Source organism: Equus asinus, chromosome 6, assembly GCF_041296235.1.
Source record: "Equus asinus isolate D_3611 breed Donkey chromosome 6, EquAss-T2T_v2, whole genome shotgun sequence".
Classification (NCBI taxonomy): Eukaryota; Metazoa; Chordata; class Mammalia; order Perissodactyla; family Equidae; genus Equus; species Equus asinus.
In genome coordinates this window covers 12749603-12764730 of record NC_091795.1, presented here as the reverse complement: position 1 = coordinate 12764730, position 15128 = coordinate 12749603, and the positions used below count along the sequence as shown (strand labels likewise).

The 15128-nt window shown below is 41.7% G+C and overlaps 1 protein-coding gene across 50 annotated transcripts in view; it reads left to right on the top strand.

The window, feature by feature from the left end:
* The window catches only part of MAP4K4 (mitogen-activated protein kinase kinase kinase kinase 4), a 185696-nt gene that overhangs the window by 105808 nt on the left and 64760 nt on the right, over positions 1-15128 (top strand). For all 50 annotated transcript variants that reach the window (XM_044773001.2, XM_070511601.1, XM_070511599.1 and 47 more), the window contains exons 4-5: positions 10737-10862; positions 12112-12222. In XM_044773001.2, coding sequence (XP_044628936.1) covers positions 10737-10862; positions 12112-12222 — 237 coding nt within the window. The remainder of the gene's footprint in view (positions 1-10736; positions 10863-12111; positions 12223-15128) is intronic.

The following is a 15128-nucleotide window of genomic DNA, read 5'->3' as shown; positions in this document are numbered from 1 at the left end:
TTTGCCTGTTTAAATTGGGTTACTTTAATCCTATATTATTGCCTTCCACTCTAAAATTAAAGATTTATTTTCTGGAAAATAGTTTTTAATTCCTGCATGCAATAAAATTCACATTTTAAACAATAACCCTTGTGTATCTTTTAAAATCATATTCAAAAGAAAAATTATTTTCTGATAAAAGACAAATAGTACTATCAGCAGCAATATGTATTGTGTTCAGAGCACGTCTCAGAATGAAGACACTAGAAATGAAGCTGTAGCAGCAGAGTGAGTAGGAGCCCGTGGGAGCGATAACATTCCTTAAGGCTTCAGAATACAGTTCATTAACATCACTCTCAGCAACGAATCTTCCTATTTCTAATTGATTCACGTATTGAAGATAATTGGTTGTCTGTCCCCTCCAATCTTTTTGGCATCTGAATTTTTGGCATCTTTTCACATTTTTCCAAGAGGAGCGCCCGCAGTTTATCACTAAGTCTTTGTGTGAGCAGCGGTAACAGCATATATAGTTCAGGACGCAATTGCTAGTTATTCTTCAGCGACACAGCTAACCTCACTATAGCAGCCAGGAAGGAATAGGTTACGGTGGTGTTGACGGTTTTGGTGGCTGGCTGTTGGTTTAATGGATGGCTGGCATCCTTGCTTTGGTCTTCTTAGCCCATCACAGCAGTGAGTTGATAAGCCTGGCATAATGTGTGCTGATTGCCTGTCCACGTCCTTGCTCCCAGAGGGCAAGTGACGCCAGAGTCACGTGGTCCGAGTTTACCAGGGCTGCTTCAGGAATTCTTTGTGTTCAGAATTGTATTAAAGGCTCAGTTTATAAAGCTAAAGATAATTATAGTTCATTTTCCAAACATCATATTTGAGTACCTACTATGTGCTTGGTACTATGAGGGTCTTTGCATGTTACCTAAGTTTTTCATTCACCCTCTCTAGATTGTGACTCATGGGCCGAGAATGGATTAGAGCTTCCTCGTCTTGCCTGTAAGGAAACTGAGGCTCAAGGATTTACTTTCTTTTTCTTTTCTTGAAGATCACCTATCTTACCAGCATCCAGCTGTAAACAGTTGTACACATCTAGTGTGGTGGGCACTGTCAGGGGTACGGAGATGAACAAGATAGAAGTCCCTGCCTTCCTGGGGCTTATGTTCTCATAGAGAAGATAGATTTTGAACTAATCATTGTAGGACGATGTGTGCTGTGAAAGACAGTACCTGTCTGTCTGCAGAGCATGTGACTTTATGCTACTGAATGTTTCTGTTTGCCTTTCTGGGTTCTTCTGGAGCTTGAGATGTGCGGTTGGCATGGCTGTGGTGCAGAGGTGGAGGGAGGCTTTTGGAGAGGAGAGGGTTTCTCCAGCTTGGGGGCAGGGGACACATCTTGATGAATTTCTGTGGCAGAGTGTAAACCATCCAACAGGACTTTTCCCAAGAAGGCCCAATGACCCAGTGGGCTGTAGCCGAATATACTGGTTTGGTTTCAGAACAAAACTTCTCTTCTGGGTTTTTTTAAGTGATAGGAGGTCAGTTTACATATCTGGTCTAGTGCAGATGGTGCCCTGTAGAACCAGATCCCTCATAGGCGGATTCCGTGGGGTAGGTTTCCTGTTGGGACGTTGAAGCTTCTGATTCTGTAGTCCTCTCATTTTCTCTCTTCACATGATTGATGTTTCTAAAAAGTAGAGAAAATTGGGAGGGAAAGATTTTAAGTTATTTTCCTACTTGGAATTGAAAAATAAGCAGGTGAGGTTTAATTACTGCAGTCACTATTGCTGGTGCCATCCTATAGCTTTCCTCTGCGCCACAGTAGTGAGAAAAGAAGTGTTGGAGTGGTCTACACTTGCGTGCTAAATCCCCTCCCCAGAATATCGAGTAGACGCCACGTGACACTGCCAAATGAAGGCTCTTACGTGAGTTTGTCACCTAAAATCTCTTAAATGTGCGTGTCTGTCAGGAGTTGGAATATCTTGATTCTGTTTTCTGTTTTATGCAAAGATATGTGAAACTTAGTCATGTCTTCTTGAATGACTTCTGTGGAAAGCATCTTTGAATACTCAGAGCTGAGGGAATGGTTCTTCATTTGTGGTTTCCATGAGAATCTTCCAGAGACTTCTCCAGGCATGTGAAATATGTTCAGAGGTCACTCAGTTGTATTTGAGTGGAGACGTCCATTTCAGAACAAAGAGGGGGATTTCTCTCCAGAAATGCCAATTATCCAGAATGAAGAGAATTATTTGAGAGTAACAAAATGGCAGTGTGCATACATTTAAACTACAGCTTATCTCCTTGTTGCCATAATTGGCACACCATAGCAAATTCCAGTTATGCGGCAAGCACCAAGAGCCAGGGTGGAAGTTTTTGGTGTAACACTATGACATTTGAAAGAGAGTTTGCCGAGGGAAGATTTTATTGCCTTTCTCTAGGTGATCATTGGTTGATTTCTTCTTTTTCCTTTTTTCACTTGCTTGCTGTGGTGTATCATGAAACATGTCAGGGTAATATAAGCAGAAATTAGGGTAGTTTATGAATTAGGGGGAAGTGGGGCAGACAGGAAGAGTGAGAGAAAGAGTATGGTAAAACTATGAGACATTCCAAGAATCTTTGCATGGCCGCTAAATATCCTCAAGGTCAGAATTAGAAACTCACTGAGCTAGGTAAATACTGACCGTTAGACACTGTGTGCCGCTAACCTGGCGGTGAGCACTTCTCCACGTGTGCTCTAAAGAGTAGTTGCTTGCTTCACTCTGGCAGCTTCTGTACTTTTGATTCTGATTCAGGCATAAGCTCTAATAGCTTCCTGATAGCAGTTGAGATCAAACAAAAATTGTTTTAACGATCTCATCAAAAGTAGGGTGATTTTGCACATTAGCTTCGTTCAGGTTTTTTCCTATGAGTGATTTAAGTTTTTTAAAAAAATTATGATTATATTCTTTTAGTGATGAGAAAGTGGAGCAGATGGTCTGTGTGATGTGTGGCGTTTTTACTTTGCCACCCTGGTTGAGGAATTGGAACATTTGTAAATCCACTTTGTTGCTTTCTAAATGCTCTGGGTTCTCATTTAGTGGACCACATGAAACACACCGAGTGTCACCTTGCTTCAGAGGCCAGTGCCCGAAGCGTGTGGTGGGGACTGCCTCCTGAGGCGCAGGCACAGGGATAGGGGGTCTAGAGTTGTCCGCTACGTTTGTCATCTGTGTCAGTTCTGGTTGATCTCCCTGCCCCGTATTTGTTTCTGCTGTCCTGCTCCTTGCAGGCCTGGTAATTTTTAATTGGATGCCAGATGTGTGAGTTTTACTTATTGGGTATTGGATATTTTATATTCTTATAATTTTCTTGAGCCTTGCTCTGGGATGCAGTTAGTTACTTGGAAACGGTTTCATCCTTGTAAGATTTGTTTGTTGGGATCAGATCAGAATTTAATCTAGGGCTGATTCTGCCCCACTGTTGAGGCAGGAGCCTCCTGAAGGCTGTACCCAAATTCCCGTGAGTGGTGAGATTTTCCAGTTTGGCCAGTGCAGCAGGCACTATTCCCTGTCCTTGTGAGCACGGGGTGTGGCTCCCCCTGCTCCTTTTGGGGGTTCTCTCCCTGACCTCAGGTAGTTTCCTAATGAGGATGTGTGGAGCCGTGCCTGCAGAGTATTCAAGGGGCATCTCATCTCCAGAGCTCACTCGTCCTTTCTCTGCAGCTCTCTCATCTCTGGTCTTCTGTCCTGCAAGCTTCTAGCTGCCCTGGACTCCCCAGCTTCTCAGCTCTGTATCCCCAACTCTCAGACTCTTCTGGGCTCTGATTGGGTTTCCTCTCCCTTTGCTGCAGCTGGGAAAATCTCTCAAGGCAGTATGCTTGGGCAATTGTAGGGCTTTCCTCACAGTTCCCATCTCAGGCGTCACTCTCCTTCATTCCTTGATGGCCAGTGTCTTAAAAGTTTTTCATTTGTTTAATTTTAGTTCACATGGGAGAGTAAATCTGGTCTTTTTTTTTGAGGAAGATTAGCCCTGAGCTAATATCTGCCGCCAATCCTCCTCTTTTTGCTGAGGAAGACTGGTCCTGAGCTAACACCTGTGCCCATCTTCCTCTATTTTATGTGATGCCTGCCACAGCATGGCTTGACAAGCAGTGCATAGGTCCACACGGGGGATCTTAACCGGCGAACTCCGGGCCACTGAAACGGAATGTGTGAACTTAACTGCTGCGCCACCCGGCCGGCCCCCACTTCATTCTTTTTAATTGAAGACTTTTTCCGGAGCTCAGCTTTGTCTGACTTGCCATGTCAGATTTGTAAGCAGGAGCTCTTGTGCATGTGAGCACACAAATGGATTCAGAAGAAACGCACAAACATATGCTGTTTACCACATTCATACCTTCTTCAGAGCCCTGTCCCTTGTTGCCATTCCTCACTTGGGCCTGATTTTAAGGTTTTAAGCAAGACTATTCACTGTGCAAGTATTCTTTCCCTGCTTGCACTATGGGAAACTTCATGGGGTTTGCCACTGGCTTAGGGCAGGATAGGAGTGGACTGAGGCAAGATTCTCTTTAAGGGATCCTCTGGCAGGGCGGGAAGTGAAGACAGCATGATGGGTGATCCTGGGCTCCATTTACCTTCTCCTTTGCTCCAGGAAAAACTGTAGCTTGGAAATTTCCAATCTCAAGAAGTTATGGGTCTGGATGGGTACCATTTAGCAAACAGGAAGAAATGACCATGAAAGCCAGAGCTCTGTGGTGCCACTGGCTCAGCAGAAGGCAGATTAGCCAGTAAGCTTCTAGTTCTTCAACCTCCCTGCACAGCTAACCGTTGGTGGAAAGCAGGGAGATGGGCAGTGACTCGAGAATGGCAAGGACGGGCTGAGGACCCTCAGTCCAGGGAGACAGGGAGCTGGACCATATGAGTTGCCAGAAAGAAACTCATTTTGAATTCTTATGGAGCTAACTCCTTTATCCTAAACTCTTAAGTTTTTTTTCCTAATTAGAAAAATAGTACATATCAATTGTAGAAAATGAGTTAAGGTAAAGAAGAAAGTATCTATAACTCAGAGATAATCTTTGGTAACATATCTTCTTCTTTTTTCTTTCTGTATACTCATTAAAACATGTATGTAGTTATCTAAATATTCTTGCATGCTTGTGTTTGAATGGCAAAATGTTGATGTCAAGAACATATTATTTTGTTCCCTTCTAAATATTTTGGATTACTGATCTTCTTTTGGTCTCATAATATGATTTCAAGTTTGATTATGTAGGGAGGAAATCTTTCTACCCTTCTAGTTCTTGACCAGGGGCTCTGTAACAAGACAAATTAGATAGGAAAACAAACAGAAGTTTGTTAATGTGTATATTTCATATATACGCAGGAGCCTTCACAAGAAAAATGGTTGAGCCAAAGAAGTGGCAAACCCAAATGCTTTTACAGTAGGTTGGACAAAGAGAGGCAATTGTGGAAGAGCAAATAAAATATATGCGGAGGCTAAAGGGAGCTAAGAGTTATTTTAACAAGGTTTGCTTGTGCAGAATTCTCTTGGCCTTGACTCCCAGTCTCTGATAAGAATGTTTTTTCCAACTGATACAGGAAGAACATCTTTCACAGGGGAGTTTTATCTCTTGCTTTCAGGAAAAAAAGGGGAGGTCAGAGCACCCTTCTTGCACCTGCTGTTTTTCAGGTGCTTTTAGTTCAAAATAATCCTCATGTCAAAGAAGCATATTTTGGGGTGACATATTCTAGTTTCCTTCAATTACAATCAAGTGTTTTGGTGGAGGATTTGATTTTGGTCACACTGGCCCTTACCTGGTAGATCTGCTTTTCATTTCAGTCAGGATCTAGGTTTCAGGTCCTTGCTTTATTTAGGGTCCCCAGTAGCAAGTACTCTGTGTGTGTAACTAATTTCCTAATGGAGGAGGAAGATGGGTGGATTCTAAAATTGAGTAGTAACATGAACTATTTCCAGTTACAATATCGAAGCCACTCGTTCCCATGGTATTGTGTCCTGTAGATTGGAGCTTGACAAGGCAACTGTCAAGGCAACTTAAGGCAAAACATATCCCATTGCTAAGTGACACATGACTGTATTTTCATTCTAAGTGTATATTCATCTATACATTTTAGTGGTGAAATGTGCCAGAGATATTTGCATATCTCATTTTGTCAGTCCTCTCTTCAACTAACAAAGATAGAGTGAGTAATGAATCGCCCTTCCTTTTTTGTTCAACTCTGAGTGATTAGACTTGATTCTGTAAAGAGTATGCTGGGAACAAAGATGATGTAGTTCAGAACATTTCCCAATCCTCTTGGATCCTCCCAGGTAGCTTACTTAAGGTTGGCCTGTCTCCTTACGTAGTTACTGCCATCAGTTGAAGGATAGAGAATTTAGGTAACAAGAGTTTAAACAACATTTTAAGGAGTCATTACAAAAAAACCCCCACTAATAATATTGTATGTTCAGGTGGTAGAGTGAGCAGGGCTTGTCATATGACTCATTTACAAACCCATAGCTGCTTTTGAAAATTACTATTCAGATGTTCTCCCCTCCCCCATCCCCTAGCAGCCAAGGAAGGCAACAGAAGACTCCTGGCCCAGTCATATCCCAGCCTGAGACAAAGACCTTTTCTATGGGAGTTCGCTCCCACTGGTTGGAATCCAAAATGCTAATTGGCATCAGCTGCATTAAATCACTAAGTAGAGGCTAGCAGCTGCCTCATCTTTGGAGAAAACCAGGAGGGAGCCTTCCCTTTCTTAGCAAAAGGTCCTCTCTCCTCTGTTGTTACCCTTAATTTTTTTTTATTTGTATATGATTGTGGCCTCCTAAAGAGGAGAGTGAAGGGCAAAGTCATTTGAACTTGGCCTAGACACATGGGATATAAAAACTTGTGTGATGTGGTTTTGCCAATTCCACTTTCTTTTCATATGTGGGATTTATCGTTGTTTTTAAATTTCAGTTATAGCCTGCTGCCAGGTCTGTTTCTGCTGTATCTTCTCAGGTTAGAGGAGGTATTTGTTTTTGGTGGTGGTGGTGGGTGTGATGTGTATGTATTTAAATGTTAGAGGGAGACCACCAAACTTGTTTTTTAATGACCAAAGGGAGATTTGAACTCAGAAGTTGGTTCATTATTACTGTACCCTAAAGACAACATAAAACACTGTATTATAAACATCAGTCATAATTGGAGTTCCAGTTGTAGTTGGCCCAAAGCCGTTGGCAGATTCTGCACTTCTGATGCTTTTTCTCCAAGGTGGGCACTCTTAATTAGACAATAAAGGACAATTAGTGCTGCTAAATCCCTTTTTATTTTATAAGACGTGTAATAGTTACCTATTTTAAAATCATAGAAGCAGGAGAGGAATGTTCAAGTATATATGAATTTTATCCTAAAAAGTAATTTGAGAGGACAGTATGCTTTCCTCTCAGTATCTTTTGTAGTTCAGTTTCATACGCTTCCAGGATTTGGCTACTTAAGACCTCGGAAATAATTCTGGTAAGCAGCATTGATCTGATTACTGTATTTCTGGAAGCTATTTGGATGGTTCAGTCATATTAGAAAAGGTATTGCCAAACTTGATTGTATTTAAGTTATTATAATATTTCGTTGATTCTAATATGCAGCCCAATTTCAAGGATGTAACGATGTGTGTCTTATGGTTGATGGTGAATCATAATTTCATTATGTAAAGTAATTGTGTGTCTCTATCTAGCACATCTTAGATTTCAGGGAAGTACATTGTGCCATGATAATCAGCCAGCAGTGTTTACCAATATGCAGAGTAAGTGTTCTTCACACCAGTGTACAGTACTGAATTTAAGCCTATAAGAATTTTTAAATGTATAACATGCATAAGGATTTTAACTCAATGGGCTCTAAAAACATCAAGTGCCTGTGGAAGCTCTTGATTCTTTTTATAAAGAGTGGTGAACAAGTTAGGTTCTAGAAGACATTGGTTTGTGTCACTAAAAGAAAAAAAATATTGAAACTAGTCAAAATATGTCATGATCCTTAACTCTACCTCAAGAAACTTCTCACGGGAGAATTGTAGGTAGCATTTGCTTTCTGTCAAGAAGTGAGAAGTACTGGCAGGATCATAGGGAATAATGACCCTTGGAGGAATGTAGCGAATCTGAGGAGGGCGAGGGCTGGAGTTCGGGACCAATCCATACAGCGGAGTCTGTGCCATCCAATAGGACGCAAAGTGATTCGCTGCTCTTAGCAAAAAACAAAATTAAAATCAATATTTTCATTTTTCCCTATTTAGTTCAACATTGTTCTTTGTGTTTCTGTGTAGTCCTTATACCCCAGGTCCTTGTTGGTTTACTGATTTGGGACAAAAGGAAAAAATCAAACCTTTAGTTCACTCTGTAAACACCTGGTTGCAGTCCAGTGTATGGAAAGTGGTCTGTTTGACTTTTCGGGGCCCAATATGTTAAACTGTGGGCCTCGTCCCAGGAGTAACACCACGTGCCTTTCTAACAGCAGCATGTTTATGACCATAGGCACGTGTCGGTTTTTGTTAGGAACCTGTAAGTCTTGACAAGCCTCATTAGGCCTGTCCCGGGCTGCTCAGGACCCGCAGATAACTGTCGGGACCGACTCAAGAAAGAGCAGGCTCCGTGTGCCCTGTCCCAGCACGTTGTGGTCACTACACACGATGAGCACGAATGTGATCGTGTGGAAACAGCATAAGATAAAGCTTTTGATGAACTGGGCTTTCCAGTTCTCTTTGGGGCATGCCTCCTTGTGCCTTCTGTTTTACATTTTAGTATTTTAAAGTTCCTGTGAAGAAAGGTTCCAAGTAGAAGTGTGTTATCCTGTAATACTAGCCAGGCTAATCACTCACTTTGTTTAGAATTAAGATAGTTATCCTATATCTCATTTTTTATTACTACTTTAAACACGCCCATGTTTAAATCACAGATTGAAATGATACTCATTTGGTGTGATTTTCGTATATACAGGGTTTGAATGAGAATTATTACACAGACCATTGTATAGACTGTACTTGGCCATGTGACTGTGCTCTGTTTGCGGTCATCCTCTGCCAAAGTCCCATGACAACTGTGCCTGCAGAATGTGGGCTGACGTTCTAATACTTACGTCTCGGGGCCAGGCTGGGCACCACCACCTGGAGAATCACTGTTCTAAGATGATTACATTTTTTGTTATCTGTTTGGTTTCTAAAGCAGTAATGTACAACTAAGGCTTGTATTTTAAAAGACGATTTCTTGTTTTATTTGGTCTCATCATTAATATTAACATAGTGAATGGTGTTGCTGCCTTTGTCTTAAAGAACAGTGTTTGTAAACCAAACTTACTTTAGGCCTGTGAGGCCTTATGCGCAGGTTTTGAAGATGCTAGGCTGCAACAGCAGGTTTCTTCAGTGTGCGTGTGTGTGCGTGTGTCCTGTGCGCTCGCTTCACCTTCTCTTCTCTGTTAACGTCTTCCTTATTCCCCTCCCATGGTGTGTGTGCCCGCACACCTGCACACTGACAGCGCAGTCTCTTTTTCCTGTGTGTGTACACATGCGCGCCTAGACTGCTCAGAAGCCCTCAGCCTTTCCTGGAGAGGGAAGAGCAGTCAGATGTGGAATGAGGATGTCACTGTAGGGAAGTCAGGAAGTGTTAGGAGCCAGTCATCGTTTCCTTTTGAAAATGTATGTAGTAAAGGGAATTCTAGAGATCTGCTTATCACATTTTTCTCAAAGATGCTCTTTGTCTTGCCTCGAACACTGCTTTCCTAACCAAGCCTGACAGTCTCTTTTCCTGCACATTTTCTCTTTTTTCTCCCTTTAATTCTGCTTTTCCCTCATTCTCATGCTGCCTCTAAGTCTTCCTCAGCATCACTCTTTACAGGTAGTTTGGCAGCATCCTCTCTTTGTGCTGTGTTTATGCAGCAAGGGACAGGATGCCCGTGCGGGTGCTGCTTCTCCCAGGGGTGTGGGAGCGAGAAAGCCACAGACTGGCAGCCTTCAGCCTTCACGAGGGCAGCTTATTTTTGTTTTCCAGACCTGTGTCACCATCTGTTTCCTTCATTCCCCTTCTGATCTTCTCACACAAACTCTGTGTTTCTTCCTCTGCTTATCTTATTTTAATAAAGCAGGAGGCTGGGGGATGAGCCAAGTCTGAAGCAGCCCGCTGTCACCGAGTGATGTTTTGTTACTGGGGCTTGCTGGACTCACCTGAGTCTCTTCGGGTAGCAGCTTCTCGTGGAGCACGCCGCCATCCAGGGCCCACCGGCCGGTCTGTGGTCCATTCCCCTGCCCAGGCCTCGCCAGAGGGCGCTGCTCTTGTGTGAGGCTGTTAGAGGTGAGCCTTCTCTGCCTCGGGTCTCCCAGAGGATTTCTGTTGACAGATGTTTTCCAGACAAGAAACCACCTTTCCTGGTAATTAGTTGAAATAGTAACAGTAAGTCTTCTCCCCCCATTTTTACAGGTGAGCAAATTGAGGCCCAGAGAAGTGGAGCAAATTCCCTGAGGTCACATAGTGGAATAGCTGGGATCCCAAATGCTCTGTGCTTCCTGCTGCTTCCTCTATTCGTCTTTACCTTTTATACTTCATGCATTTCTTGCATAGCTTGTAATCACCTTTCCAACAATGAGTCGCGTTAAAGTTCCCAGTTCTTGGCATAAGGATGAAATGAATGTCTCTCTCTACCTTACTGGAGGGACTGGACATTTCTATTATTGCCTGTGTGGGGAAAATAAAATGATGTATGTCATTCAAAAGCCACACATTTTATTTTTATTTTTATTTTTTCTTAAGGATGAAGAGGAGGAAATCAAACTGGAGATAAATATGCTGAAGAAATATTCTCATCATAGAAATATTGCAACATACTACGGTGCTTTTATTAAAAAGAGCCCTCCAGGACATGATGACCAACTCTGGGTAGGCAAATGTTTCCTGAGTGTTTTGGGGGTTTTCTCTGGTTATATTAAAAGAGCATTCAGGACCTTCCAGAGGGAGGGGAGAGAAAGGCAAAGAAAAAGGAGTTAGTGTTAGGGACCTTCCTTGGCCCTCTTGGTTGAAGGTGTACTGAGTGTTTATTTTCATGTTGATTTCACATTGTATGGAAAGAGTTAACTTTGTGTTTCAGGAGTCAAATGTCATGTTTTAAAAGGAGTATAACCAAACAGCAAGGAAATTAGAAGCTTGAAAATAAAAGCAATAGAATAAAAGCTTTTATTTATGGAAAACATGGAAGCTCAGCTACCACTTGGAAGTGAGGGACAAATCACAAGGATGCCAACTTACGTCAGTAATTTGTTAATAATATTAATGATAATGGTTAATTAAAAACCGTAAATTCTAGAGAAATTTCTAGAATTGAAACATTCAGCTTCATCTCTGTTGAACACGTTTCTATTCAAGATGATGACACTGAGATACTGTCAGATCTGTGGTTATCACATCAGTTGTGCCAAAGGTGCTGAACTTATAAAGCTGGAAGATAGATTAGTACTTAAAATTTTTTTAAAAGCCATTGTAGAAAATCTGCAAAATTAAGAAGGTAAAAGGGAAACAATTACCTTTATCTTCATTGCCCAAATCCAAGCGTAGTTAAAATTTTAGAAAGTTCAATTTGTCTTCTAGGCACTTTAAAAAATATACTTGTGTTCATATTGTTCATTTAGATATTATAAATGATAATATTTTTAAAAATTATGTACTGCTTAAAAATAGCATTTCTCTTTTGTACTAAACTTAGTTAACATAAAATAATTTGAGAATGACAGTGTGTGAAAAATAGGACATCTTTGACTGGCAAATGAAGAAGAATGTTAGAGAGTATTTCTATCAGATTTCTGATAGTTGGGCATTAATTAAGAACAAAATGGTCCTCCCATAGGCGTGTGTTTATGAGGGAGAAGGAGCACTTCAGAGCCTCCACGTGGGTGATGTGCTGTAAAATCTCAGACTCTCAGTCTCCGGGAGTGAATAGACATAGTGGACAAGCTGGATGGTGAAATGAGCGCTCAGTAATTTGGATGCCTCCAGAATGATCATGTGCTCGTGTCTTTAGGAAAGGTGGAAGGGCTTGGGCTGCTCTCCCGACTTCTCTGGGGTGTGTACTGAATCTGTATGCTCTCACTAGCTGCCGGGATGTGTTAGTCACAGTGTCTTGTCTGCCCTATAGCTTGTGATGGAGTTCTGTGGGGCTGGGTCCATTACAGACCTCGTGAAGAACACCAAAGGGAACACGCTGAAGGAAGACTGGATAGCTTACATCTCCAGAGAGATACTGAGGGTAAGGAGAGGGCGCCGCTTTGGTGCCCCACACGTAGTCTTGTGTTTCTGTTTTCACCCTAGTCACAGGTGTTTCTCGGCATTAGTTGTAACTGTACAGATTATTCTTTTTGTGGCATCCAGGGGCTCTGTATGGCTAGTTAGCTTTGATAGTTTAAGCTGCATCACAGTTTTGACTCTGGCAAGCACCTAAAGAAAGTAGACTTAAACAAAAAATGGTTTTTCTGTATTTCCCTGAATTCATCCTCCAGGCATTAAAAAGAAAATCAGAGTGGAGGCGAAAAGAAATAATCTCTAACTATTGCTTTTATAGGAATCCTGTGTCTAAGCTTTTAAATCAATATTGATGGTGCTGAATGCTGGCTTTCAAAATCGTTTTGTGGACTTTGGCGTTAACTGTTAAAATCTGTTGTAATATTTTTGAGGAAAAGTTCTAATGTTTAATGTTATTTCCAGCCAGTTGGAAAGCTGGCTTATGATCTTAAGAGTAAGTTTCTGAACTACTGTTTTAGCAGCTTCTAAATAATTCCTTCTAGTAGTAGAGCCATCCTGACAGCACGGGCAGAGGGTTTTAATATTTACTATTTGAGAAGTGCGTGTGAGTGGCCAGGGGGCCTCTGTCCTTTGGTCAACCATCACGGTTTTTCTCTCTACTGCCAAATTACGCACTTAAATTATTTGGTTGGATTTCATTTACACAACATATTTTAAAAATAAAGACTATGGAGTTAAACTGGAGTTTAATTCTTATGCTTCCCTCACTAATGAAAAAATATATTGTTACTTTATTTTTCATTTATGGGTAAATTTGCCCCAAGTTTTATATTTAAGTTTCATAGACAACTGTAGGTTTGAAAAATGCCATGTAGAATTCATAGAGATAGGTTTTAATTTCTTTTTTATTATTTTATGAAGCCCTTGAAAATAGGCAATTCCCTTAAGGCAGCTAGTTGTAGGAGGTGAGGTGTAGAACCGTCTTTTTATGGTCATACTCAAATTTCATTATTGAAATATCAGGATCCTATCTTTTTATGATTGTTATAGGAAACAGACCCTAACAATGGGAAACTAGGTATCTTGGCCTACACTGCTGTGATAGAGGTGAATTAATGGAAAGATGTATTTGTTATATTCATAACTTAAGACTGTTAGCGTGGCAGGCAGGAGAGAGAAGTGGCTAAGAGTGTGGACGCTGGAGTTGGTCAGACTTGGTTTTGAGGCCTGCCTCTGCTACTTCTCTCCTACACATCCCTGGCAAAGTCAACTTTCAGAACTTATTTTCTTTATCTGCAAAATTTAGGTACCAATCCTATGAAGGAATCACCACCGTTATTATGAGAATTAAGTGAGTTATTGTATATGAATCATTTAATGTAACGAGTGAGTACATGACTAATTCTCAGTAAATGTTAATTGTCATTCTCTCTTCTAAACGTACACTGACACATGCCTTTCCTATATATAATTCCAGTGTAGGGAATTGTAGCTTAGTTCTCAAGCAAAGAACTAAGTTTCAGTATACAGTCATGCATCGTTTAACGACGGGATGCGTTCTGAGAAATGCATTGTTAGGCGATTTTGTCATTGTGCGAACATCATCGTGTGCACTTAGACAAACCTAGAAGGTATAGGCTGCTACACACCTAGGCTATATGGTGCTCATCTTATGAGACCACCATCACATATGTGGTCTGTTGTTGACCAAAACATCATTGTGCAGTGCATGACTATAAATGTCCTAGGTGTCAAATGTATTTCAGCCATCAAAGGCAATTATACATGTTTTTATGTACACAGGCAGCGTTGTTTACCTGTCGTATGCAATAAGTATATTTAGCTGTTTTACCACCACTGGTCTCAGGCAACGTTTAAAAGAAGCCCAGGTTGTTTAAAGCGCCTGATTGACTTAAATATAGTAGCTTAATGGACATCTTTTTGAGATGTAGCAGATATTTTCCATCTGAGTGGGTACCTGAAATGAGAGTTTCCTTTATTTACGTTTCATCTAGAATGGTCTGGAAGAGTCAGTGTATTATATGCTAGTGTGTGTTTATCATGGGAGTTACTAAGGGTCAGTTTTGGTAAAGAGAAAGCAGTGGGAAGGAGATGAGCTCTCCTGGGAAAGGGAGGCAGCCGCCCCCAGCCGATAACCTCGGTTCTCCAAGACATGGCTGGGCGCAGCTCATTTCTGTAGTGGGAAGACTTGTCCTGACTTTTTGGTAGATGTTAGGTTCAGATGCTGCTATGTTAAGATCCTCAAAAGGTTGAGAGTCTTGAGCATGTAGGCCTCAGACACCAGTAGAAAAGCCCTCTTGGGCCGGCCCAGTGAAACCCTTGAGACCGAAAGGTTTACCAACAAAGCCAGCATGTTCATTCCAGCCCCCTTGCATGTTCAGAGTATGTTGCAGTTTATGCATTTTGGTAGAAACCCATATTTCATATTCAGTATGGGCACTCAGAGCCTTTTATAACCAGTACTGAAGGACAGCCTTTGCTCCTTTGTTGTGAATGAGACAGAGTTATAGGAACAGTATTTCCCAGGTTTGAAACGTAGATTCATTGCTCTAGGATGGGTATTTACTGTGTATTTGGACTCGTCTCTGCTAATCAGGAGTAATTGTGGCTTAACTTTTGGCGTGGGAGTAGTAATGCACACACACATCTCCTCCCTCCCTCCTAGGTACTTCATCTAGGGAAAATGTAGTCATTGTTGAGGACAGGCGCACCTCAGGTTACCGTGGTTCAGGAGCTGTTCGCCGCCCCTTCCGCAGGTTCTCGTGCAGAAGCAGCAGTCCTAGGGCAGTGGGACGGGGTGGACATTACTGTTTACTGCTCCTCAGGAACAAGGGAGCCTGCGGGTCACATTGGAGAAGATGTGGATATGCATATTTGCTAAGATAATCCTGT